Below are 27,601 nucleotides of genomic sequence, written 5' to 3' on the forward strand. Positions count from 1 at the left end.
TTAAAAGTGTTATCAAACGATCCACAGATAAGCCCCCCAAAAAACTAGCCGTTACACAGAGAGCGTCGAGGCTCTAACGTTCCCTTTTTCTCTCCTCTCATCTCTCTCTCTCATCAACCCTCATTCATTTGTTTCTTCGGTGCCAAAACACCAGACATTCACTGACCTTTCTTTCTTCCCTTTCTCCGGCCAGTCTTCTCTCTTTTCTGGTCACATTCTGATGGACTTAGTCGGTAAGAAGGCCGGATCAGTCACTCCTGTGAAAGACCAACATGGTTCTCGATCCAAGAGGCACGGAAACTCGAGATATGCCGAGAATTTGAACCCTAATGTTTCTCCTGGGCCAAAACCCACGGCTTCCCCCGCGACAAAATCGACCAAGTCCCAGAAATCGGCCCCCAAGAACCCAAACCCGGTTGTTCATTCACCCCGGAACAAGATCCGGGAGAGGAAGTTCGTCGTGGCAAAGAAGAAATCGAAGAAAGAGAACCCGAATGTTGCTTGTAAATGCAAAGAGAAAGGTAATTCCAAGAAGTGTCTCTGCGTGGCCTATGAGAATCTGAGGGCGTCGCAGGAAGAGTTTTTCAAGAACCGGAACGATGAATCGGATAGTTTGAAGGAGTGTGATAGAGCTGAGCGTGAACTCGAGGAAGAGATTGAGAAGGGTTTGAGGATTCAAGATGGGTTGGAGGGTTCTGCGATGAACGGGTCGGGTGATTTTGACCCGAGTGAGATTGACCCGTCTGGTGAAATGAGTTCTTCAACCTTCAAGAGAAGGAGGGACAAGTTGTTGGAGGAGGCAAGGAAGAGTGTGCCTGAGCGTGGGAAAGTGATGCACTTGGTTCAGGCCTTTGAGAAACTCCTTTCGATTCCCTCGAAGGACTTGGATGAGCAGAAGGATGGGGAGGAACCAGAAGATAATGGCAAGAAGGCAGAAAAGTGGGCCTTACCTGGATTGCAACCTCCTAAGGTGCCTGAAGCACAGGTTTTGTCTTCTTCGTTTTGTCCGTCCGATTTTTTCTTGACATCTGAGAATCTTGGTTTGGATCGGCGGCCTTCAGTTTCGTCTTCATGGGATGGAAGTTTGGGAAGGTTGGCAACTATACTTTTGATTAATATTAGCATTACTTTTGATGCATGCAAAGTGTTTGTTTTTTGTTCTGACTGGGTTTTGTTTTGCTATTTATAGTGTTTCAAGCAGGACTTCCAATGGGGGGCGAAGGAGCCGAAGAAATGTAAGATTTTTTTTTTTTTACTATTTTGGACATTATTTGGAGACTGAAAATGATTGATTAACTGATGAAATATTGTATTCCTGTTTGAGTTTCAGAGCTCTGAATCATCTAGCACAATGGGAGGAAGGACATGGAAGAAAAAGCAGCTCAGAGCCACTAGCCTTAAACCATTCAAGCTAAGAACAGAGGTAAAATGTACTGAAAATGAATGTCTTGAAAAGTAATCAAGTTTACTTGCAGCTCCATAGCTTCTAACTTTGTTTGGTGATCTCGCTGCAGGAAAGGGGAAGACAAAAAGAGGAAGAGTTCATGAAGAAGATACAAGAGATGATGATAGAGGAGGAGAGGCAGCGGATACCAATTGCTCAGGGCCTCCCATGGACAACTGATGAACCAGAGGTTAAACCATTATTACTTCAATTTTTCTTTCTTATACACCATATAATAGATGTTGAGATATAAATACAAAATTAGGGTCCAAAATACATGAAGGGGACATCTAAGTTCATCCATTGCGTTTTCTTAACTTTCCAACTATATTTAAGTGATTTTATTGATATTGCAAGACAGACAAGACTGAACCACTGACTTAGATGTATATCTTCGGTGTTTTTTTAATCTCAGTGCTTAATGAAACCTCCAGTAAAAGACATCACAATACCAACTGATCTGAAGCTCTACAGTGACATGCGGGCAGTAGAGCGAGCTGAGTTTGACCATCAGGTGCGTTTAAATATTATGCGCTTTGGCTCTAGATTTTTAATCACTCTCTTCGTTGCTGTGCATTTAAACTAAATATGAATAAGAATATAGGAGATCTGTGTGGAAAAGTTTTTTCAGGTTGGAGCACCTGGGAACACTTCTAATCAAAAGAAGAAACAAACTTGTCTAGCTTCTGCAGAATAAATTTTGTGATATCATCCTAATATGTAACATACTAGACAAACACTTGTGAGATAAAAAAAAAAAAGGTGTGAAATTTATAGATTTTTCAGAATAAACCTTTTCGTCAGCATCTTAACATGAACATTCTTTATGACAACTGTGAGATAAAAAAAAGGTTTACAATTTATTGTAGACAACTGTGAGGACATCTTCATGAAACTACCCTTGTTACGTACTTTCTTCGTGCCTATAATGTCACTTTGGAGATAACAAATCTACACTAATAACGTGACTCATAATTTTAAAGGAAGAAATGACTTGTATGGGTGCATGACTTATCTGTTGGTATGTATCTGATAAGGGCGAAGGTTTTTAGTCTCTATTCCTTACCTTTTACTATGATACTTTAGTAGACTGAAAATTGAATTACCATTTTTCTTTTGGAATGTGCATGCACCATCAGGTGGCCGAGAAGATGAACCTGTTTGAGCAATACAAGATGGAAAGAGAGAGACTGCAGAAGGTAAACCAACCATTTGTTGTAACGTTAGAATAATTTCACTTGATCAGCTTTATATCATCATAGTTATTTTTCACCTGAAATATGCATTTTGGTATTTTGCTCTTACAGTTGGCAGAAGAGGAGGAAATAAGAAGGTTGAGAAAGGAGCTTGTTCCAAAAGCACAGCCGATGCCCTACTTTGACAGGCCTTTCATTCCTAGAAGGTAAAACTTTGATCTGATTGTAAATCGATTATACATAGACCCTTTCTCTTAAAGCTTCTTGTATGTCTAGAAGAACTATATGGAACTCTTCTGTAACTGTTGCATGATTGGAATATTCTCATTTTCGAATGACAAGGGTGCATTCCAAATTCTTCAGTGACTTCAGAATCTACTTATTATTTTGTGTGTCTTCTCTGCAAATAACATCTTACAAGAAAATGGTCTTCCTTTTGGTTTGTTTTTCTTTTTAGTAATAATAGATTATAGTTGCTTAGATTGTGGAATGCTGATGATATTATTGAACTTTCTCAACATGCAGAAAAAGAGAATGCAGATAATTTTGGAATTCCATCCTTACAAAGTGGGTCAATAAATTTTGTATAAGTTATACGGATACTGGTTCATGCAGAATTTATATCCAATGTTTGGTCTGTCTTCTTTAACTTTCTGTATGAAACCTTAAAGAAAGACGAAGACCGAGTCCATATGTTGTCAATTCCTCCAAGAACATAGTTTGTCCCAAATATGAGCTGCATCCCATCAAATTTTTTTCTCAAGTTTTTGCATTTTGATTTCTTGAGCGAGTCAGATTTGGATATCCTTTGTATTATAGTTGATGTAAGGTTTCTTATAATTTCATGTTTCTTTGTTGTAAGGTCCATGAAGCATCCCACTATACCCAAAGAACCAAAGTTTCATGTGCCTCAGCAAAAGAAGATAAAGTCCTGCTTTTCATGGAACGATATCGGCTCCTACACTTACCAAGAGTGAAGCTTGAAGAAGACAAGAAAGAACCTGATTTTGTTTCTCCTTAGCCATGTGCATTCATTCCCCTGTCATATTAATAACTAATAATCATGTCCTTTCTATTTCTTTCCCAACTTGCTTCTGATATTCTTTTTAATCTTGTATATGAATATGAATGAAGCAACTAGTTTAGTTGCAATCCCATTAATTTGATTCTTTGAAAGGTTACGGCGTTCTTAGTATAGTGTAATTGTTCAACTGATATATCCTCTGGTATCATCCAATGAGGTATAATGAGCACAACCTATGCTAAGAATGCTTCTTGCTAAGAATGCTTCTTGCTAAGAAGCATAACTCTTAAACCGAAAATCACAACAAAATCAAAATCAACGGTTAAAATAAAGAGTTATTCGCAGCAATGGTCCCTCAACTATACCCGTATTTACAGTTTGGCCATTCAATTCAATTATTAGTTGCAGAGATCACTCAAGTAGATGTTTTATTACACCATTAATCATTCCGTCAAACTCTATTAAATTTTCTGTCAAAATTGTGGTTAAATTCGGAAATTCATTCACAATCCTCCCCTTCCTCCACAACCCTCCATTGCCGCAACCCAATCCTTGCAAACACCAAAAAATTCGAAGCCACACAGCAACAAGAAGTGGGAATATATCCTTGCTGTGAAAAGGCTCACACCAACAAAGGAGCTTGGACCAAAGAAGAAGACGATCGTGATATCAGTCTCTGCATTCTCAAGCATCCTCACAGCTTTAGTGAACTGCTCTTGTATTTCTTAGACGCTTTTGATTTTGTATCTGAGTTATTGTTTACATAATTACATTTCGTTTGGTAATGATGATACTTGGCACTGAGGTTCACCAGTAGAATTGGTTGTAGACTACAATTGAGTATAATATGGGTTCGATCCAAAAGGGGTAATTGGATCCTTTATGTATACAGTGGTGGAGATGGTGAAATTGAGAACTTGGCTACCTCGTGCTTGGAAAAGATGACTCCTTTTCATATGTGGTATTTTGAGACCGTGGGTAAAAGGACTTACGGGGTTCCTAATTGAAGATGGGGTATATTTATTTCACAATTGTTGATGAGAGTTTGGGAAACCCTGGTGTTCTTCAGTTTCTAGAGCATTTGAGAGACGAATTCAAGAAGGTAGCCATGAAGGGTTCTAGGGGAAATTTTTTGGTGTTCGGAAGGATCGGGTTGCGGCAATGAAGAGTTGTGGAGGAAGGGGAGGATTGTGGATGAATTTTCCGAATTTATCCGCACTTTTGACAGAAAATTTAACAAAGTTGACGGAAAGACTAATGGTGCAACAAAACACCTACTTGAGTGACCTCTGAAACTAATAATTGAATTGAATGACCAAACTGTAACTACGGATATAGTTAAGGGATCATTGCTGCGAATAACCCTAAAATAAAAGCTTCTATAATAAAAATAAAGCTTCAAGGTTACCATTAGATATATGCCAACATCGGAGGATGTATTTAATTGGGATTGTAAAAGTTATTTTGAAATAAATAAGTCTTCTGGCATTCAATTAAGGCTTTTAAATAATATAAACAAGTCTTGTGGTATTCCACTAAAAGAGGGTGTCGAAATCACGTGTTATTCAAAGTAAGGAACAAAAAGTCTTATGGTATTCAAAAACTTACTAATTTTGAAAGATTTTTTAAAATGTGAAATTTTGTGGGACTTTCTAGTAGAAGTCATAAATATTGAACCCTACCTCAAATCACACCCTAACCCATGAAATTTTTCACGTGGGATTTTTTTATTGGGAGGTATAAATACCAAACCCTATATTATCATCCGAACAATTGTAACTAATATGATTTTAATCTTTACAGGAGTAAACATTTAGCCTGCATTTTCAGTAAAAAAAACAGTTGCAGGATGAAATTTGACAAGCTGAGGAATTGGTCGGCGCATTGTGAATACAGGGATCCATTCCTCTTTCCGAATTTGTAAGTATAATGGGAAAGATCGATCTTCAACTTGACATTCAAAAACAGTGAATGTTCTCACTGTTAAACACCTCAAGATCCAAGTCGAAGAGTTTCCAGATTGTGTTGTCCAGCAAAGCAAGCAGTTAGCCTAAGAATACAATTCTGTATAAATAAATGCTCAGCAATTTCTTTACCAGATTGCATTAAGAAACTAACTACATTGATATTCTTAAACATTCAAAGACATAAAATTAAAAGGCTGACTAAGAAAGAATCGAATGGCAGAGCATGTAGCCTTGAAAAATACAAGGCACTGCTAGTGTTGCAAGTGTGTTGGAAAAACATAACTTCACCATGGCGTTTTACCACCTCACGCCATAATGCATCGTGTTACTAGAAAAAACGAAGTTTGTACGTTTTCTTCATTTTCTTCATTTTCCTTTTGTTTATACAGAAGCATAATCCAACTATAATCTTGCAAATGACTATAAAACTGATTTAACACCACAAAATAATTAAACCAAAGAATATAAATCAGGGCAAAATGAGATCGGAGTGCACTCATTCTTATCAATTGGATTGCGATTAAAACATCACATGGAACCGCAAAACAAAAAAGGAAACCAATAGACAAATAGGTTGAAATCCTCAGGCCAAAACATGACAAAATATCATAACACATAGGTGGAAGTTTTGGAAGAAAGAAATACTGTCATAACAACTAAAATTATCAAAACAGAAAGCACGTTTCGCTCATAACATCTTCTTGCCACATCTCTTTTGACCTAACTCAAATCGAAACCTAAAATATCAGATACGCTAGTGCTCATGCAGTTCTAAGAACTCCATAGTTCATGGGGTGACAACAATACGCCCAGCAACTTGGTCAAGATCCCGTTGACCGCTTGATGTGATTCTCCTCCCACTGTCACAAGCAGAGACAACATGTAATCAGAAACAATGTCGCAACGCAAGCCAATGTTGTTAAACAAAACTTAAGTCCAGAAACAGTTTCGAGTTGAGATACAAACACAGAACTCACCCCTTTGGGTCAAGGTCGACGATGTTCATTTTCTGCAACTGTTGTAGTATATGTCGGGCAATAGCACCACTGCTCTCGCAGAAATGTGGTGGACGGCTTCCATTCCTCTTGCTTCCACCATAAATCCTACGGAAGGCACCAACACCAAGACCTCCCCTCAAGTAGATCTTCCTTGCAATGGAGGCTGTACCATATCGAATGATACATTGTCAATAGCAGATATAAGTATGCGGGCATAATGAAAAGAGAGGGAATGCTCACCAGCTCTGACATAGTACCAGTCAGGATCATAAGGAGCCAGCTCCTTGAATGTTCCAGTCTTGACAATATCAGTCCAAGGAGGAAGCTCAATCTGCTCAAAACAATAGGAAGGAAATAAAATAAGAAATGATGGCACGGAAATGGCGCAAAAGGGGCATAAAGCTATAAACTTATATCATTTCAATAATCAAAAGTAAGATAAGTGAAACAAAATTCTTCAATTGTCCACGAAATTATCAGAGCAGCTATTAAAAGAATATTCAACAAAATCATCCAGCACTGCATAATCTACAACGATGACTTGTTACTTCACAGAGACATGATACATTATTCAATTTTTATTAGTTTAAATAGCTTTAACAATCAAATCATATCAATGTCCAGTAAAAAATATCCTACAAAATCAGTAAAATCAACAACACCTATATACAAGGCAAGATTGAATCAAACATATATGGCAAACAAGGCAAATTAGATGCTTCATAAAAGGGTGAGATTGTATTAGCCATGGCACAGCATACTCACTATATATCATCTACGATTTCCAGAAACTCGTGTAAAGTTTCGAGCTTTCTTTGCTTTTTTTTCAGAAAAATTGATAACAAAGAAACAAAGGCAAGAGAACAAGGTTTTCTGTTTCATTCTCCCGGAAGCTAAAGAAGGGGTTCAGAAGTGAAGATACCTTGCCAGATCGCTTCAGATGAGCAGCGTAGGCCTTAACGAACTCGTGTGGGGACACATCTTTCACAGTTTTTGCAGTCGCCATAGCTCGAAATCAGAGAGAGCAATGACTGAGGAGGCTGACGAAGAAGATGGCTCTCTCTCTCTTTTCTCTCTAGGGTTTCTCATTCCGCTTTCGCAATTTATTTATAGTTCTCTCGTTGCATCGATTTGGGCCACACTGTTAAGGCCCAATAGCTGAGTTTGACCGGAATTAATGGGCTTTTATACTGAAAGTTTGGGCCCAATCTGTTTTATTCAAGACCCAATTGAAATTTTCTGAGTCCAGGTGGACAGCAAACGACCCGACGTCGTTCTCGTGTGGTTTGGCTTCCTACTTGAGCAGTGGCATCCTGCAATTGTAGTTCGCAAGTTCGCCATCTCTAGTTTCCCCCAAACCCAAACCCTAGAGGCTCTCGCAGAGAAAGCCATGGCGATGAAGCACCTCCTAACGACCATAGCTCGCCGTCGGCCGCACAGACCCCCGGCCGCTCTCACCGTAGCCGTACGATCCTCATCAACCTCACCCGCCGTCGCTGAGTCACCTTCGGCCCCATCCTTACCCTCGCCTCCTCCACCATCCGCTATGATCTACGACCGCTTGGCCGAGGACGTCAAATCGAAGATCAGGAGGCTCGAGAACCCGGACCCGAGGTTCCTTAAGTACGGGTCGCCCCACCCGAGTATCGCGGACCATACCCACATCCTCACCGCACCCGAGACACGTGTCACCACACTCCCCAACGGCCTGCGAGTGGCCACCGAGTCGAACCTCGCGGCCCAGACGGCAACCGTCGGGGTCTGGATCGATGCTGGGTCGCGGTTCGAGAACGACGCGACCAACGGCACCGCGCATTTCTTGGAGCACATGATCTTCAAAGGGACCGACCAGAGGACAGCGCGTGAGCTCGAGGAGGAAGTCGAGAACATGGGAGGTCACTTGAATGCGTACACATCGAGGGAGCAGACCACCTACTATGCCAAGGTGCTGCAGTCGGATGTGCCCAAGGCGCTCTCTATTTTGGCTGATATCTTGCAGAACTCCAAGTTTGATGATAACCGGATTCTTCGCGAGCGCGAAGTGATTTTGAGGGAAATGGAGGAGGTAATGTCTTAAAAACGAGAACTTTGGAAAGTTGGGATCTTGGGTTTTCTGGATTAATGGGGATAAGTGATTTTAATTTATGGTGTCTGTGGATTTGAATGTTTTGAGTGTTAACTAACGTTGATAGTAACTTTGTATTAACATGAAATCTGGGAACCTACTATTTTTGTGGTCAATTGTGTATTTAGGGGTGTTTATAGGTTCCTGGTATATGCGTGATTCGGTACACGCCTATAAACATGAACTTGACATTTTATAACAGTTTGCAAATAAATTTTTTTATGGATTATTTGGTCCACACTGTTTTCAAGTATATGTTTTAATATCATTCCTTTGGTGCTGCAGGTCGAGAAACAACCCGATGAAGTTATTTTTGACCATCTGCATGCAACTGCATTCCAGTACTCTCCTCTAGCCAGAACTATTCTTGGACCTGCTAACAATATTAAGACTATCTCCAAAGAACATCTTCAAAGCTATATCAAAACTCACTATACCGCACCTAGAATGGTAATTCAAATTATGAAAATATTTTTTAAGTTGTTGTCCGTTTATGTAGTAGATCATGCACCTGGTGTGGTCATCGTTCTTTGTTATTACTCTACATGACACATAGATAATCAGGAATTTGGTTTTAGAAGTGATTATCCTGTGGCTTATTTGTTTGTGATTTCTATTATAGGTTATTGCTGCTTCAGGAGCTGTTAGGCATGAAGATATTGTTGAGACAGTTAAAGGTTTGTTTACAAAATTGTCAGGAGATCCAACCACGGCTAGTCAGTTGGTTGCAAAAGAACCTTCCTTTTTTACTGGTTCTGAGGTAATACATATATCCTGGAAAATTAATTTTATCTTCTGTTAAAATGTTTTTGCTTTCTCTTACAATATGCATTTCTATTAATGTTGTGAAAATCAGGTCAGAATGTTTGATAGTGACTTGCCTTTGGCACATTTTGCGGTTGCATTCAATGGAGCATCTTGGACAGATCCAGACTCTATTCCTCTAATGGTCATGCAGGCTATGTTAGGTTCATGGAATAAAAATGCTGGTGGTGGAAAGCACATGGGGTGAGCACTTACATGATTTTAACTTCAATGGATTGAATACTTGATGTCAACTTTTATGTGTTTATGTCTTGGAAGAACATGCAATGATTAGTTTTGGCTACCTGTAAAACAGTTCAGAGCTGGCACAACGGGTTGCCATAAATGACATAGCAGACAGCTATATGGCTTTCAACACCAACTATAAGGATACTGGCTTATTTGGTGTTTTTGCTACTGCTAAGGTGAGGGTGCCATCTGTAATAACTTTCCTTGTTCAGATAATTTATTTCATTTAAAAAAAAAACATTTTGACTTCTTATTCTGGTGTGTAGTATCTTTTCTCTATTCGGATGCTGATAAACACCAATGTGTGTTTAATTATACATTAACAACCAGTCATATTAATATACTTTTATGACTTATATTGTGTTTTCTTTTTATTTCAGCCGGATTGCTTAGATGATTTGGCCTATTCAATAATGTATGAAATAACCAAATTAGTTTATCGAGTTTCAGAAGCTGACGTGATCCGCGCTCGTAATCAGGTAGCACTAAATTTCTAACTCTGCCCCAATACTAGACTCGTTCTTTCTAATGCTGTGTATGTTTGTATTTGTGTATTTTTGTATGTATCCAGTATAAAAATAATGAAACTTTCATGTTTCAATTTAGCTGCTTCATGTTATCGCTATAATATCCATTGCCACTTAACTTTGTTCCTTTTCTGGCAGTTGAAATCTTCCCTGCTCCTTCACTTGGATGGAACAAGTGCCGTAGCTGAAGATATTGGGCGCCAGGTACACCTTTTCCTTCCGATATAGAAAATTTATGAGAGCAATCAGATTTGAACAATTGGAATTGGCTAATATTATCTACCCACCTGAGATCCCCTAAATGAGTATAGAGGCATTAATTATGACTATGTCATAGCAGATCATTTCCTGGAATAATGTGGTATATGTTAACCGGTTCACTAGGTGCTGGATGAACTGTTCTGACTAATGTTTTTGTGCCTTAATTGAAAACATGAATACTGGTGTTCTATTGACAGTGTAGTAGACTTCACAAGAAATAATGTGTTTTACTGGAAGCTGACCCGGGCACCGTTGCGTATTCTGAATTGTTATTTATTGTTTTGCAGCTACTTACATATGGTCGAAGAATCCCATTAGCCGAATTGTTTGCTAGAATTGATGCTGTTAATGCAAGCACCATCAAACGTGTTGCAAACCGATTTATCTATGACAGGGTAGGACTACAATCTGTTATGACGACACATCTTAAGTGCTAATACATTATTCTGTATTCTCCCAACCTTTGTCAATCAAAAACTGAACACTCATACTTTCTTTTGTTGGTTGGTCTCTGCAGGATATTGCAATTGCTTCCATGGGTCCTGTCAGGGAGTTGCCTGACTACAACTGGTTCAGACGCCGGACCTACTGGAACAGATATTAGTTTCGCTTTGCCTTGATTATTTCATAATTGCCTTTCATGATCTATATGGTCTTGGAATATTTTGTTGCTATGATGCAATTTAATTATTGGTCTTGGAGAGAGCTTTAAAGCTGCTGTAATTTTTTTCCCCCAAAAATATGTTATAGGCTCTCTTTTTGTAACTTTGCATTTGTCATAAAATAAGCATTGCTGCGTCTGTGAATGTTAACTGCGACATAAAATTTTCCAAATGTGTTTGTACTACCGAGCGCAGCAAGTTACTTGCCAATGAACTCAATATGTTTGGTGACCTACATGTATTTTCTAGTCCTTTGGCACCAATATTTTTTGCTACAATTAAATGGTGGAATTGATTGGTAGCTCAACTGCTACTTTGTTGGAATGAAGTGAATGAGCTGGCTTTTTATGTACTTAATAGTCGAAAATTATTTTTACCAAGTTCATAATTTTCCTATCAAGGACGAAATTAGTTACTGGGACATTTGGGAAGTTCCAGGCGCGTACAAAACTCACGAGGCCTGTAAGTTCAAAATCCCTCCATCCCTTGACTAAGCCGTCGGTAATTACAATCAAACAAGCTCAAAGCTCGTCTGGTGATGATTGGATCCGGCCAATTATACTCTCCATAAACTTGATCAACAAACCAACAAGTATTAAATGAGCATAAAAGAGAAATACATATTTGCAGTGATCAAAAATTGATAGTGATAATTTGGTAACAGTAAAAATGAAAAATGCAAGGAGCCCATTTCATTTCAGTCGTTGCAGTTGGAGTTGGAGGGAAACCAACACAATGTCCCCAGTGAGAGAGAGAGAGAGAGAGAGCGCGTGATTTGTTAGCGGTTAGTTAAGAGGGTGGGTATTTAAATTATTAGTCTCGCTCGCTCGCTGGTTCTATCTTTCGCATTGGAAGTATCGGAAGACAAGCAAACGCTTTCTAAAAACCCACATAACCTTTGGGGTTCTCAGATTTCTCAGACCAAAATCTCTTGGATCTCATCGCCCACTTTCCCCATCCCTACAAATCTAACCCCATTCCCCTTCAGATCCCATCCCCAAAAATTTCACACCTTTTGCCTTCCCCCATTTCCGATTCTTCCATCTCTGTGGCAAACAAGCTTGCTAGCTTTTCTTTGCTTTGCTTTACATAACGAACACTCCAATGGCTTCCTTCACAGTCCCGTGCCCCAAAGCATGCTCTGCCCCCATGGCTCGCCTTGGCTCTACTGCCCAAACTTCGCAGCCGCAGCAGCACCTGCTTTCCTTTCACAACTGCCTCAATCGCTGTCCCATTCCCTTTCTGCAGATTTCTGGGCTTCAGGTTTGGTTAATTCGACAGACCTTGTACTTTATTCCACTTTGTGAATGTAAATTTTTTCACTTTACGAGTCTTCCTTGTTAAATTTTGCTTCTTTTCTCTTACCCTTGTTACTTGCCATATACTGTCCTGTTTTTTTTTTTTTGGTCTGACATATACTGTCCTGTTCAGCCGTTAATTATGGATTTCTCTTATGTTTGAAATGGGCTTCATATGTATATAGTTATATATGCATCATGTGTAACACATAATATATAAGAAGCTGACGGTGGTTATGCATTGAAATTGATGTAGTTGAAGAATTGATAGTTACATCACATGTAGGATTTTGATTGTGCTGTAACCCAGAAGGGATTCTAGTCAAAATGATGTCTTTCATGTACACCTGCAAGTTACGACCGATTAATGATCACCATAGTCATATACTGTACCGTCATTTATCTATAGCTTTTTGTTGCAGCGACAGTTCTATGTACCGTGAAATGTTGCTGCTATTCTTTTTCCTTTTTTTCTGATCATATGGTTGACTTGTGTAGAGCCCCATCAGGAAGCAATCTGCTGCCTGGAAGGTGCAGGCACAGCTTAGTGAGGTAATTGCAATAAGTGTAGTACATGAATTTGATTGGACAACATCATCATCAATGCATAATAAATTTCTTTCTGAATCCAAGGTAACTGAGAAATCATCGAATTCTGCACCCATAATTAACACCAAGTCTGAAGATGGATCACTGGAAGGGAAAGATGAGTCTACTGAAAAGCGTTCCAGCAATATTCCAGATGCATCATCAATATCAGCATTCATGGCTCAAGTATCAGACCTGGTTAAGTAAGTTGCAGCGGCGTTCTTTTGCAATTTATATGAGCAACTGTGTGTCAGACGTACATTTTTTTAAATTAAAATGAGGTCATTTTCGTGGGCAGGTTAGTGGATTCAAGAGATATTGTGGAGCTCCAAATGAAGCAACTAGATTTAGAGCTCGTGATAAGAAAGAAAGAAGCCTTGGAGAAGCCAGCCCCACAAGCTCCTATTGCTCCACCACCAGCACATTATCCTTATGCCATGCTACCACCTCAACAAGCAGCAGCCCCAGCAACTGCTCCTGCTCCAGCAAGCCCTCCAGCAGCAGCAGCACCTGCATTACCCGCCCCTGCAAAGGCTAGCACATCTTCTCACCCTCCACTGAAATGCCCCATGGCTGGAACCTTTTACCGTTGTCCTGGACCTGGTGAACCACCTTTTGTTAAGGCAAGTGTCTGTGTTACTTATCTTTTAAAGCTTGAACTCTGAGAGAGATGGCAGAAGACCATTCACAATTTTTCTCATCATACACATCATTACTTATATTAGGAGTTCTGAATGTTCAGGTGGGGGATAAAGTTCAGAAAGGTCAAGTCATTTGCATCATTGAAGCCATGAAGTTGATGAATGAAATTGAGGTATGTTTTTGCATTGAAATGATTTTGGCTTTTCTTTCATTTGAAATGTATGTTGCTGTACTCTCAATTTATTTGTCCCTCTCTTTCTCTTTAGGCTGATCAATCTGGGACAGTAACTGAGATACTGGCCGAAGATGCAAAACCAGTGAGTGTAGATACGGTAAGTAAACTCTCCCTCTCACACGTATACACAGACACAAACTCACTACTCTCTCATGATCTTAATATAAGTGATTTGGCCTCCTCCATGCAGCCTCTTTTTGTCATAGTACCATGAGCAACTTGGGGGAAGAATTTTTTGAAGGATTTTGGTGATAGACACTCTTTGAAGATGTTTTATTCTCGAAGGACACTTTTTGATACTATTTATGTTCCCTTGTAACTTAAATTTTAATAATGTTTGTTTCAATTCTGGAAAACCCTCGCTATTCACATTTTTAGAGTTTTAGGGCATTGCATGGTTCTCAAAGATGTCAGGCAATGAGCTATCTTGAAACGTTATGTTAATCCTCTTTAAGAAAGTAATTAGAAAGTTTGCCATGAAGCTTTCCTATAAACAAGTCCCTTATTTCGTTGTATTAAAACTCATTTATTGTGTACATTCAGCTTCTATTTTTCTTGTTTGCAAAGTAGTCGCAACAATCACAAGAAGAACACCCAAAATACTCTACAAAATGAGATGCCATTAGTTTAAATATTGGCAACTTGTTTTAAATTGGTTTCTGATTGAAAATGTGTCAAATCTAAATGCAAGAGTACATCCAATTTATTTCAATTTTGTTAGGTAGTTCGGTGCGGATGCAAAATTGGTCGGCCCTCGTACATGGATAACAACGCCGCGTCTAAAACTATAAACAAAAAGTTGACCATGGACGAGACGATGAGGTTTCTGTCAGATGTTACCAGAGTCAATTGGAAGGGAAATTTTCCCCTTAAATTTGCTACATCTACGGCCCAGAAGGTTCGTCTACATTTATGATTAAACTGAAAAAAAGAGGCTAAAACATAACATTAATAAATGAAAAATTAATACATATAACAGCTGAATTACATTCACAAAAAGAATGCGGTTACTATATCTCCAGCCAAATTACAAAGATGGAAAAGGTAAGAGAAAGCACTACTCTACTGGATTTCTCTACCGTTTCCATAAATCTATTCTTTCTGCTCTCATTATATCCCTATATCTATTCCTTTCTCCTAAAACATGTACAAGTTAGCCTACACTGTCATATACTTTACTATAACCGCTGTCGACTTCTACTGTAGTTACCTCTCCTCCCACTATTACTCAGCCTCCGAGTCCCACCTGTCCAATCTTCATCATCATCATCACCATCATCATCTCCACCTACAGATTTCCGTCCTTTTCTGGGGGCCGGACGTTTTCTCTTGATGTTGGCTGTGTAAGTAGAGTAATCAACAGTATCTTCCCTCAACGCATTCTTGAATTCCTGTACAATGATGATACCAGTCAGAAATGATGTATGGGCTTGAAGTTCCAGTGACATGTAGGGGAGAGGGAGAGATATGCATATATATATATATATATATATATATGCATAATGTCACAGCTCAAGTACCTGATATCTTTGTACCAATTCTTGATGCGTTGTAGGCAAGGTGGTATGTGTTTCACTGAGGTCAAAAGGAATGTTCTGCCTGGAGAGAACATCTCCCGGTTTAAGGGGATCAGCTGGAGAAAAGGCCTGGTTTGAAAGAAAAGTTACAGTTTAAAAAAAAAAAACGTTAGGTCCATAAATCACTGTAATACAATCTACCTAAAGATATTTAGTAATTGCTTACCTGGCACCTTGCATCATTCAGGCTATACACAATCTTTAGGTGTCTCTTTAGTTTCAAAAGAAGCTGCAACGCAATAGCTGCCAGGCAGTCTGCCTGCAAAAGCACATCAAACAAGATTTGCAAGAAATTATAATCAATGAAAGATTAACTGAGCAGCAAACCCTAACAATGCCAATCACAGTCTCTCCCCCGAGATTTTTTTTTTTTTTTTGGGCTTGTGGAAAATAAAGTCAGTACAGGACTACAAGAGGTTTGAAATACCTGGATCTTCTGTTCATCATCTTTTGAGAAGCCATGGGAACTGCCGGATCCCTTAACGTGCATGTTTGCCCCCAAAGGGGTAGCTTGATTTGAGACAGACTGATCAGCTGGCTCGTGTTGTATTACCCCATTCCACTGCATTGTTGGCATATAATTTGTAACTGGTTGAAACACTGGTTCTTGTTGAATTGTCCCATTCAAATCCACTAATGTCGTCCCTCTTTGAAAAGGCTGGGGAGTTGGGTCCTCTTCAATTATGCCATTCCCATGAGGCGCACCTCTTTGTAACAGATGCAAGGTTAGAGCTTTCAGTTTTGCTTCAAGCGCTCCAGCCCTAACTTGTATTACTCTATTTATAGAAAAGACCAAATAAAGCGGCTCGTCAGGTGTTGTGAACGGTAGCAAGGCAAGTATTTCTGTGCAGTACCTGTAAAAAGAAATCAACTTTCAAGTCAGCATCTTCAGTCAGCATATATGAACTTCAACACTGGCTGGCGCTAATAATTGAACTCACATTAGGAACGGGACGACTGAAGTTGTCCAGCCAGTATTATCAAACTTGCGAACAATCGAAGACATAAATTTGTTCCTCGAAGCCCGGTTAGCACGAATAAGCTTATAGATTCGAGAAACCCCCACTCTTGCTTGAGCAAGAGAAATACTATCACATTTTCCCTTTGCATTTCCCAAAGCCTTTGTTGGAAATTTTGTGTTCTCCTGTTCAGAACTGGTAGTAATGGACTGTATGAAAGTAAACGACATTTGAAGGCCATCCCCCAGGCGGCTTTCGAAAAATGCAGGGTACCTAAAAAGATCCTTCAATTAGAAAGCACAAGCAAATATAGATGATTACAAGAAGTCAAAAGCATCAAGAGGAGAATACTTTTCATTCATATTCATCAGCAAATGATGTGCTAATTTTGAATTGCTCTCCAGAGGATCTGTTTCGAGTGCAATAAGGTATGGAACACAAGTAATAGGATGCACAAGGCCTTGGCGCAGCACAACTTCAACAATCTGCATTTATATTGGTAAATAGTATAGATAAATTAATAAAACTTCGCTGTAACATTGGGACCATGATACTTGAACCAATTCTTCCTAACTAGTTTACCGGAAATCAGTAGAAATACAAAAATAAATAAAAATCAAATTCTCAAATATATAATATCCTTTCCTCCACATAATCACGAACACTAGCCAGGAACAGAACATGGAAGCCCTATGCTCACCTTAAGTGTAGATTGGCGAACTTGTTCATTAAGGTCCAAACATCTCGCTAACATATTATCCCAATACAACTGAACTATACCACCACAGATATTAGTATCTCCAGCACCTGCAGCAACAGATACAGCATTGCCACCTTCCACAGAGTATTGAATCACATTATTACTGGCTGCATCTGTTCCCATTTGACTTTCGGCATCAAGGAGATATTCGTACATGTTTTGCAACGCTTGCATCTGGTCCCCCAAAAAAAAAAATATTCAGTATACAGATAAACATTGTAGTAAAAATCAAGGGACACTATTACCTTAAGACGAACATCAGAGCTAGAAGAGAATGTTGCCTCCAATATTTTCCCAATATCTTTTTCCAACATATATTCAGGCCGAGCTATTAGAACAAAGCCCAATGCCTGCAAATGTCACAATGCAACATTACTACATTTCATTGTAAAATCAGGTTTTTTACATTTCAATATCAAACCATGAACTTTACAATTCAAGATTAAAAAGTTCTTACCTGTAATGACCGAACCTTTATGACAAAATCCTCCACTAGAAGATATTTTTTAAACAAGCTGAGACTGCTTACAACATCACTTGTTTTGTCAGAGTTACTTGCCAAACAGTTGCCATAACGGATAAGCAATCCAAGACAGAAAAGAGACCGCCCCACTTGCTGAAATTAGCAAAAATATAAAATTGTTAAAATTTAATTCCTAATTACATACATGTAATTTATGTACAGGTATGTTTGCATGTCTGAACTATCAACTGTGTACCAACCAGTTATTGGTTTGCGATTAGAGCTAAACATTAGAATTGTTCTTGAAAAGAAGCAAACCACATCTAGAGCGTATTAAATATGGATCATCAACCTTGAAGCACAAGGAACTAAAAGCCAAGATGCGAAGGGCTATGCAAAGAGCTCAAAATAAGACAATGACATAAAACCTCCCCTAACAAGCCTACTTGTTAACAGCTGGGCTTTCCTTGCAAAACTTTGTTTAACTCAACCAAAGGATACATAAAACCTGACAAGATAGTGCCTCATGCAAGTAAAATACACCACAAAGCTTACTTTGCAACCCAAAACTACCCAGTCCTACATATATCTGCATTCATGAGTATTCAACACTGTAGCTACCCAGTACTGAAAAGAAGGCCTGAGCTTTCACCCTAGTCTCAGATTTGCTCCTTAACTTCTTGTTAGAATGATGCACCCCCAGAACTACAAGGATGTCACTTATTTAATTAGTAAATCTTAATTTATGGCATCTATGACATGTATAGTGTGTATAAGGTTTCCGAACATCCTCGATTGAACACCACATGAGCAGTATAATTGGCAAGTTCACCTTTGTGGTTCATTCTGAATTTCTATCAACTAATAATACAAATGCATAGTTATGCACAAAATGGTAAATTCACATATCAGGATGTCTATGTAGTGCTTGAAATACTAGGCACACAGTGTAACTCATAGGCAAGTGGGCCACCAATTCGTTAGTAATAAGAAAATCTATGTAATAAAGGCATCTCTTCCATCCCGTAATGGAACAAGGATAATGTTGCTCAAATTAGAAGTTTAGGGACCAAATCAACAATAGGGTCAGACTTCAGGGTATAAACCAGAAGAAAACCCCATCTATAAAATCTCTAATACATGTACCACTTAAAAGCAAGCAAATGTATGTTTGACATTCTCAGGCATGGGGCCAGAACTGCACAATACTAATAATATACTCCAAGGGATTAGACAAGTAGAATCTTAGGAGCTTAATAAGTTCACCAAACCAAAATCAACTCATCCAGGCAGGCATATAAATATCTAGATATTTAACATTTATCCTAGCAACGAATGCTGTGCCAATGCAATTTAAGTAACTACATACATAACCCCTTTACACATAATTCAAGCTAACAACCTGCTTGTTATCTACTGCCTGAGCATCCAAACGTTTGAAGAACAGCTGAATAAGATTCTCCACTATAGCAGCACCTTTTCCTGCCACTTTACTCACAGCACAGAGGCACCTGTAATGAGGAGGAAAAATCAAACCTAGAAGACATCCAAATCGGCAAAGAAATGCAACTTCAACTATTATTAGTAAAAAAGAACGTCTGACAGCGAAAGCCTGAACATGAACTTACTTGATGCAAGCATGAACAACTGTCAAGAAGGAATGCCGAAGAATCATGTTCTTTAAGTCTTGTTCAAGTTCTTCAACAACACTTTGTGGTAACTTTCGTACCAAAGGCAGAACAGCATCAATTATAAAGATTATGCTCTCCACCAACTGTGCAATCACTCGACTATCAGCCTGAACACAAGACAAACCAAATTAAAACGCAGGCATGATGATTTCCTTTACTTTCTTGTATAGGTCTGCACTTTCTGACCAAAAAGAAAAGGCATATAATCAAGTGCCCAGTCTAAACTGAAAAATTAAAAGATTATTGTAATATCTAATACGGATACTACAATCAAATTGCCCAATTAGAATTTGAACAATCTCTTGGAGAAGAAAGTCCTAACGTGTTTAGTAGGTAAGATCTTCAACAATAACTTTTAGGATAACATATTGACCTCCATTAAAAGAATAAAAATTTCAGTCAACGCTATTACTCCTTTTGTTTTAGTCTTGTAGATTTGGGTTTGGGGGAGCATACCAAGTCAAACAAAATCTTTTCAAGGTGCTACAAAAATAAAATTAGAATTGATTTAATGAGATGCAGTTAACCTGACTCTTTAGATAAGGCTGAAGAGTAACCACAAACTGGGAAGGGTCAGAAGCTGGTGCACAAAGTGTTGGATCCACAACACAGAATGCATGCAAAGCTAGCACATATGGAAGTGTCCGCCTCTCTCCTTCCTGGATATTCATTTCCTCTACCTGACCAAAAAGAATTTCTGAACATTCAGATTTAAATATCAAGCAAATTGTTTTAGCAAGTCAAAAAGATGGGGGGAAAATACCTGTAATATCCTTTCCAGTAAGCACTTGCACATTAACTCACAGCGCTTGCGTACAGATGCAAGTGAGACGGGGCTTATCCCAATAGCTTTAGCTGATTGGGGAAAAAAATCAAGGGCTAAGTTGCGTTTAATGACGGTCACAAGAAGTTGATGACTTGGCATCCTCCTCAACATCTCAACAATCTGTTCAGTTTTTTTAGCCACCTCCAATGGAACAGAGCTACCATCTCCAAAGAACTGAGTTTGTGAACCAGTAGGTTCCTCAAACCAGAACTCATAAAATGTCTTGCAAACAATATCCTGTGGATGAGGAAAAGAATAAAAACTGCAACCCAGTCAAGAACAAACAAATTTTTATACTTGTATTTTACATGTCATCAATCCTTAATCCAACGCATTCATCGCTTCATAATTACCTGTATACTTGATTCATCGTCACCAATACGGGAGATGATAGCAATGCAAGCTTTTGTAAATTCGGAAAAGTTTGCATTTGAAACGCACATATCTCGTATGATTTTGATTGATCGTTTTCGAACACTTACTCCAGTATCTTTGATTCTCTCAGCAACCTTCTCAAAATACTAAAAGAAAATGGGGAGAAGATGAAGCAAAATGCGTTAATAGAGAATCTACGAAGAACTTAGTAGGTTTAGAGATCAATTGAGCACACCTTCAAACCAACATCAGGATGAGAAGCAATATGCCTCCCTACAAGTTCCAGTGCTGCTTCTCTGACAGAAATTGCGGAATCACAAAACCTTCCTTCAACAGCCGATTGAACGCGTTTGTCTCCTAGCACCTGCGGATCAGCTTCTACAATTATACTGACCTGCTCATCATATTAAGATATTAAGACATTAAATTCTGCCAACATAGCCACAAAATGAATTCTCAATTTCCATTTCAAGGATTAAAAGTCCAATAATATATTTTTTCACTTACCGCTCGTAAAGCCTTGGCCCTAATTACAGGTGAATTCTCCATTAAACTTGCCTGAAATCAACTAAATTGTCAAAATAGAGATTTTATTATATAATAAATCAGGGAGTAAATGAAAAAACTTACTAACCAGAAGCAAATGAAGAATCTTATCAAACCCTCTGGAAAAAGAGTTTTTTTGTCCCAAAGCTAAAGTAATCTTCTTGACTGAATCCCTTGTCAATAATGAAAAAACAGTCCCAGAATCCCGCACTATTTCTTTTGATTTCAGTCTAGAAAGATAGTACATGAACTTCTGCTGTGATTTTGGATCATCCTTGTACCACAACAAGAGATAAAACCTGTACAACATGCATAGCTTTACGATGGAAACAATGGAACCACAAAGTTAAGAAGGGATGAGGTTCAATGAGTACATACCAGCGAACAAAGAGATGCCCATCATCAGCTGATGCGGCATCTTGAAGGTAATTCAAAAGCATCTGCTGGACAACCTCAAGTTTTGTAATTGAAAAAGCAACTTCAGTGTTTCTTCCTGAACGATTACGATCTTTTGTCCCATCATCTTTGCATTGTGACTTACAGTAAGATTGTAAAACAAGAAGTTGCTTCCTGCAGAGGCATATCTGACAGTGCCAACTTCGATTTGGAACTTCATATTCTCTTACCCCCATGCAATCAGCATGAAACATTCTCTGACAACCTTGACATACAAAGAAATTTTTTTCAACCCTACCATCTAAACAAACTGAGCATGCATTTTTTGGATCAGTCTGATCATCCCCATCCACACTAACCAACTCCTGTAGTATCCAAAATTTGTCCTTAATGCAAAGGGCAGAATCACGCTTCAACCTCGCAGCAATTGTGCCAAGAAGGTCAATCGCCATGGTACGTGCACCTATGTCTTTAGATTTCAGCCCGGCATTCTGGAGTAACAAGACACAAAGAACCTGCAAATAAATTGATTTCAACATGGTGACATTTTAATACAATTAAAGATATTACAGTCTACACAAGTCACACATATATTTTACCTCCAGAATAGGAGCTGAAGCGGGATATTCAGGTAAATTCAACGTTGTCAGCAGATCAGTAACAAGATTCTCCATCATTACTTTCAACTCTGAAGCTTCCTGAGTCTTCGCACTAGCAAAACGCTGAAGTACACGAGTCCAAAAGTGGCAACACGCCTCTGTTGCTGCCTCATGGCCTTTAGTTGGATAATCGGCATCGAGAGAAAGTTCTAAGATGGAATTACCACTTGATTCCTGCCTTAACGGTTCAGGAAGGTTTGCACTATAGTGAACCAACTGAATCAGCAAAGCAGTGATCATTTGAATCTGCCTTTGCTCTTCATCAGGTAGGTGATAGGCTCTCAAAGCTCGCTTTGAGAACGGTAACTTCCAAAGCAGCTGAATTAATTCATCTATCACATAAGTCCGATGCTGAGTGTATGAATAGAATATCTGTACAACCAACAATGAAGATGCTACAAGTTTCAGAGCAAATAATATTAAAATGCATATGTGCATGAAAATATGTATAGGTATGTGCAAACAATAGCTGCCAAGAGGATATGAATAGTGCAGATCTGTACCCCACTGATTAAACCCATTGCCTTCAGTTGCAAGAGCTGGATATTATCCACCATGAATGTTGTAAAGCTTGTTTTCACTAGCTGTAAGATGCAACCATCTGACAACCTTTCTATTAACAACAAATCCTTGAGTAAACCAAGAATGGTGCACATTTTCTGAAGAATATTATTCACAGCAGCAGAGACCCTACCAAGGCAAAGATGTAAGGAACAAGACAACACCTAAGTTTTTGTATACAAGGATCTAGTAAAAAAAAAAAAACCAACAACATAGGAGCAGAATATAGATAAGCACACCTGTTAAATGATGATTTATGCACTTTAATGGTCTTGATGCTGCGTCGTTTCTTGCTTGCTGAACCAATTTCAGCATCAGGGTCTTCATCTTCCTCAACTGTTAATATATTGAAAAATATTGTCACTCGAATAACATAAGTTGAAAACAACTACTCCTGAAAATGCAGAATGATTGAGCAAGACAATATACAGAATGGAAAGAGTTGTGTATACAGAATAATATGTTAAAATACGTATGAAAAACTCAGGCACATATGAATGTAGTGGGTTAAGGAAACCCCACCCTTTTCAAAAAACAAAAACAGAAAAACTAACCTTCAAGGGACCCATTTTGACTTGGCCTATGCAAAGCACGATATGATGGATCATAAGCACACATAACATCCATTATCTGATGCCTAGAAAACTCCAGAATTCTTTCAATGATCTGATATACACAAATAAGAATTACTTACCTTTTTTATAATCATAAAAAAATATATCACAAGATACGAAGTTACACATATAACGGATATCCACAAAATGTAGAGAGATCCTTAGCAAAACGTGTGTACCTCTTCTTTATATAGTTGTTTTGGCATCTGGTTATGAGCCATTACTGCTAAAGCTGCATGAATGGACTCTAGTGCACAATTTATTGATGAAATCACATCTGAATTTGACTGACATATTGAAGAGAAAAGTAATAAATGAAAGTGATCATGAATACCTATTAAAATAAAAATTCCAAATGTATATATGTATATAGAATTGAGTGCATAAATTTCAACCATAACGAAAATACTGTATAACAAGTTTATAAATTAAACTAGTGTTATAACCACTGCCAAATGAGTGAAACTATTTCTCCATATTTCTTCCTCCCTCTCTTTCCTGATTATTCCCATTATTACTCTGACCATTTATCACTCCCCAAAACTGTTCCCATTGCTCTCTCCAGTCTCCATTACTACCAAATGAAATTTAGATGCTTAATACATTCTCTATACTGATAAACATTTTTTTTTCTGTAATTATTTTAATCTCCCTAATGTTTCTGCCCAAATATGGTGACAAATAGGAAAACATAGGGTCAGACAAACAGTGATTCAGATAACAAGACCATTATAAGATGAAATTTAAAACAATCAATATATTGCAAGGCACCTCAGTAACATCATTACTAGCATGGAGATTCTAAAATCAGACCCCATAAAAAAATAAAAATAAAAATCATGGAGAAGCAAAACTAAAAATAGCACAAATTTTCAACGAAAATATAAACAAGAAGAATAGCACAAAAGCCTGAAGAAATGTAGTTTAAGAAGCAAACTACCACAACAGCTATGCTATATGCAAGAAAGAATGCAGGACATAAAACAAGCTCACCTGCTCACATTCACTTATAGACAAGCCTTCAGCTCGATGTATCTGATGATCTAAAATCCTTAACAATCTAACAAAAGAATCTACAGGGACCAAATGTAGAAGCCTCTTTGCTCGAAGAGACATTATTTCATTTGCAAGCACTCTAAGATCAGAAAGAGGAATAGATAACCACTCAGCTTCTTCCCGATCATCACTGAAAATTTCAGCTCTACCGCAGAAATCCTCCACCAACTCACAAAAGCGTCCAATGATGGCGTCTAAATAAGATTTTTCAAAATAAGTCACTCACATGAATATTGAAAATAAAAATGTGAGATCGTGCTTGAGAGAGAGAGAGAGAGAGAGAGTTCTAAAACCCAATAACAACCTTGAATTGCAGTCTGATCTGGTCCGACTGATGACATAACGACATCAGTATCTTTTTTCTTGGCTTTTGGTTTTCTAGAAGATGGTGTAGATATGTCCTGCAATTTCATCTTCTAGATTAGGAAACAAGGAGGGGGGGAAATGATTATCAACTGCCAAATAGATCAACACATACATTAGGAGGAATATCATTGAGCTGATTATTGTTAGTTGCACCATAGTCCCTTTGGGCAAGTCTGGTTATAGGTACACTGGGCTTGAAGGGCTTCTTGTCAGGTACTGTACTACTGCCAGGCACTTGCCCCTTAATAGGACCTGAGAAACTTGAACAGTGCAAGAAACAATAAGTACATAAACATTAAATCATATAAGAACAAAACACCATAAAGCACAATTAATTCTTCTAAGGATCAAAATAGTGTACGCATTTGCCCCTTAATAAGACCTGAGAAACTTGAACAGTGCAAGAAACAGTAAGCACAGAAACATCAAATCATATAAGAACAAAACACCATAAAGCACAATTAATTCTTCTAAGGATCAAAATAGTGCATGTAATATCTGAAGATATTTACTCAATTCACATCTATACATAGAGCAAACATGAGACAGATCCTGGTAATTCGCCATGAATCCTTTTAACAACTACATCAAGTAGAAAGAAACTAGTTTTTTTTAACTTCAATTCAACTACATTTTGAATAGTACGTGTATACCATATACATGTGTTAAAATATCAAGTACCACTCTCTAACTTGTGCCTTGATACCAAAAAAGAATAGATATTAATTTTATCATATCTGATCAAAACTGTTGCTAGTAAAAATAAAAAATAATATTTTCTCATTTCTAGTCATATAATTTTTAGCATTTTGTTCATTGTTATCAGTATTCTTACCAATGAAATGATGCATATTCTTCTTTTTTTCAAAATTTTTATTTTGAAAAAAAATTGATATGTATTTGGCCTCTCATTATTGTAAAATATGCATATTGTCGGCAAAAATTCTTGCCCCAGACAGATGTGATTGCATTACTCAATGAGGTTATAACCTAAGTAGAGGCTTATTAATTATATAATGAAATATGGCTTTCACACTTATCTCCCTGCATATTAAAAACACAATACATTTATGGATTGATTACTTTTATTTTATTCTGAGAAAAACAGATTCCCCTACTTTCCAGTTCTAGCTAAAGCAGCAATACAGAAACCCTAAGTAACAAGTAGGCAACCAAAAAATAGCATCTAAAGAAAAATCAAACACAAGCATGAGCATAAAAACTTATAATCAAAGCAGGTACGGAGCAACTAAATACTTGGTTTACCTGGACTATTGTACTCAAATGCTTCTGGATTGTACTGAAGAACATCATCATGAAGTTTTAAAGGTTCGATATAACCATATGGAACTAAGCTAGAATCTTCTCGAAGGTTCCTGTACATGATACCATATATGAGCAATAACCAAAAACAAATAAACAAAAAAAGCAAAAACAAAATTCAAACTAAATCAAACCAATAGAACTCGATAGAAATTTTTACAAACACAGTCCCTAATATATTCGGTTTTTAATCTAAACTAGAATCCTGGAGTACAATTTATTTAGTAAGAACGAGCCACGTTATTCCAAATCACGTGTCACCACCAAATTCACATTTTACAAACTCGTCGCATTAGTTCAAACACGTACACGTTGTGCTTCCTGTTATATCAGTCATTAGTGGGGGGAGAGAGAGAGAGAGAAAGAGAGAACTAATTTTAATCAATAACCATTACTTTTTTTCAAATTATTTAAACTTCATGATCGCAACTTCATAAAAACTGCAAAATCTACGAGTTCACAATAAAAACCTACTTCATCAGAAAAACCGGAAAATTGACACAGCAACAATCAAGTACGCCAAATTTCAAATCGTAACTTAGAAAGTAAACAAAAAATTTCAACTCCAAGTAACATCACGTACTTCTTTCATTCAAATTTCAAAGTTCAACCTGGAAATGAAAGCGTTGCGCAAAGCACAGAACACACTTACAAATAAGAGACGTCAGTTTCTCGAAGCAGATCAGCAATCCTACTGGAAAGAGCTGAGTCAGGGTGATTCAACCACACACTGTTTCGACTCGGCTCGTCGAACAGCCGTAGGTCCTGATCAGATGCGCCGCAGAACACCGGAAGCGAAGGCAAAGGCAAGCATGGAGCGACTTCCGAGTGCACTGTGTTCGAGAGGCTGATGCCCCAGTGAGCCGAGCCGGAGCTCGAACTGGAAGTGACCGAATAACTCATCGATTGCTTAACCGGTGAGTTCGCGATTGGCACTGCAAGGGCATGTATCGAGAACGAGGTGGAGTGGCAGGGGTTGTAATTAAGCTGAAATCCAGGGGTATTTTGGCGGGAATTAGGGTTTTGGTTGCAGAGTGAGGGAGATGAAGGTTTTGGAGCCCTAGAGGGACAGATTGGGAAGAGAAATTGAGAAGGCAAATGGCGGGGAAAGTGTGTGAGGAACTGAATTTTCGGGCTTTTTGGGGGGGAATAATAATGGATTTGGGTGTTATAGAACAGATAACAGAGTCGCAACTGTTGCAATTACATAAATGCCCTCGAGGCACTGTATGAACTGACGAGTTAGCTTCCTTCGGAAGGCTCTCTTTTTGAGTTTTCGGCGACGGAGGATTTTAATGGGCTAGATTTGGGCGGAGTTCAACTTACCAAATTACGGAATTACCCCTTACCGGCAATCTTTGATTCTCGACCGTAAGAGGCTGATGAAGGTCAACTACACAAAAGATTGT

The 27,601-nt window shown here is 38.3% G+C and overlaps 5 protein-coding genes across 6 annotated transcripts; 3 read left to right on the forward strand and 2 right to left on the reverse strand.

Moving 5' to 3' along the window:
* The first annotated feature begins 64 nt into the window (after positions 1-64).
* On the forward strand, positions 65-3,829 carry LOC103330090 (microtubule-destabilizing protein 60). 2 transcript variants are annotated; one of them, XM_008232640.2, is made up of 9 exons: positions 93-1,092; positions 1,190-1,235; positions 1,331-1,423; positions 1,515-1,634; positions 1,860-1,958; positions 2,584-2,643; positions 2,752-2,846; positions 3,166-3,207; positions 3,503-3,829. In XM_008232640.2, exons 1-8 carry the CDS (start codon positions 221-223, stop codon positions 3,182-3,184), a joined length of 1,404 nt encoding a protein of 467 aa, XP_008230862.1. In that variant the 5' UTR covers positions 93-220; the 3' UTR covers positions 3,185-3,207; positions 3,503-3,829. The 2 variants fall into 2 exon arrangements, with proteins under 2 accessions (XP_008230861.1, XP_008230862.1); XM_008232639.2 differs by lacking the exon at positions 3,166-3,207 and having other exon boundaries at positions 65-1,092.
* Positions 3,830-6,205: 2,376 nt separating this feature from the next.
* On the reverse strand, positions 6,206-7,715 carry LOC103330092 (small ribosomal subunit protein eS19x). Its single transcript, XM_008232641.3, has 4 exons — positions 7,552-7,715; positions 6,870-6,960; positions 6,609-6,792; positions 6,206-6,491 (listed from the first exon to the last, which is right to left on the reverse strand). The coding sequence occupies exons 1-4, from the start codon at positions 7,633-7,635 to the stop codon at positions 6,419-6,421; spliced, it is 432 nt and encodes a 143-aa protein (XP_008230863.1). The 5' UTR covers positions 7,636-7,715; the 3' UTR covers positions 6,206-6,418.
* A 168-nt stretch (positions 7,716-7,883) lies between these two features.
* MPPBETA (Insulinase (Peptidase family M16) protein) lies at positions 7,884-11,581 on the forward strand. The gene is made up of 9 exons (XM_008232642.2): positions 7,884-8,694; positions 9,040-9,204; positions 9,377-9,514; positions 9,611-9,762; positions 9,875-9,983; positions 10,188-10,286; positions 10,473-10,538; positions 10,883-10,990; positions 11,113-11,581. Exons 1-9 carry the CDS (start codon positions 8,020-8,022, stop codon positions 11,197-11,199), a joined length of 1,599 nt encoding a protein of 532 aa, XP_008230864.1. The 5' UTR covers positions 7,884-8,019; the 3' UTR covers positions 11,200-11,581.
* A 497-nt stretch (positions 11,582-12,078) lies between these two features.
* LOC103330094 (biotin carboxyl carrier protein of acetyl-CoA carboxylase 2, chloroplastic) lies at positions 12,079-14,517 on the forward strand. The gene is made up of 7 exons (XM_008232643.2): positions 12,079-12,520; positions 13,054-13,107; positions 13,189-13,346; positions 13,442-13,766; positions 13,886-13,957; positions 14,052-14,117; positions 14,211-14,517. Exons 1-7 carry the CDS (start codon positions 12,362-12,364, stop codon positions 14,232-14,234), a joined length of 858 nt encoding a protein of 285 aa, XP_008230865.1. The 5' UTR covers positions 12,079-12,361; the 3' UTR covers positions 14,235-14,517.
* A 451-nt stretch (positions 14,518-14,968) lies between these two features.
* Positions 14,969-27,372, reverse strand: EMB2773 (PHD finger family protein). The gene is made up of 28 exons (XM_089050693.1): positions 26,845-27,372; positions 26,136-26,245; positions 24,982-25,121; positions 24,808-24,904; positions 24,441-24,697; positions 23,627-23,734; positions 23,388-23,499; positions 23,073-23,169; positions 22,776-22,962; positions 22,213-22,644; positions 21,596-22,128; positions 21,306-21,516; positions 21,179-21,229; positions 20,907-21,065; positions 20,650-20,817; positions 20,234-20,533; positions 19,998-20,150; positions 19,408-19,577; positions 19,182-19,290; positions 17,774-17,932; positions 17,562-17,666; positions 17,257-17,490; positions 16,908-17,041; positions 16,539-16,829; positions 16,025-16,451; positions 15,764-15,856; positions 15,541-15,666; positions 14,969-15,411 (listed from the first exon to the last, which is right to left on the reverse strand). Exons 1-28 carry the CDS (start codon positions 27,093-27,095, stop codon positions 15,199-15,201), a joined length of 5,427 nt encoding a protein of 1,808 aa, XP_088906819.1. The 5' UTR covers positions 27,096-27,372; the 3' UTR covers positions 14,969-15,198.
* Between the last annotated feature and the right edge of the window lie 229 nt (positions 27,373-27,601).

This window comes from Prunus mume, linkage group LG4 (assembly GCF_029339155.1).
Source record: "Prunus mume cultivar Tortuosa linkage group LG4, ASM2933915v1, whole genome shotgun sequence".
Lineage (NCBI taxonomy): Eukaryota > Viridiplantae > Streptophyta > Magnoliopsida > Rosales > Rosaceae > Prunus > Prunus mume.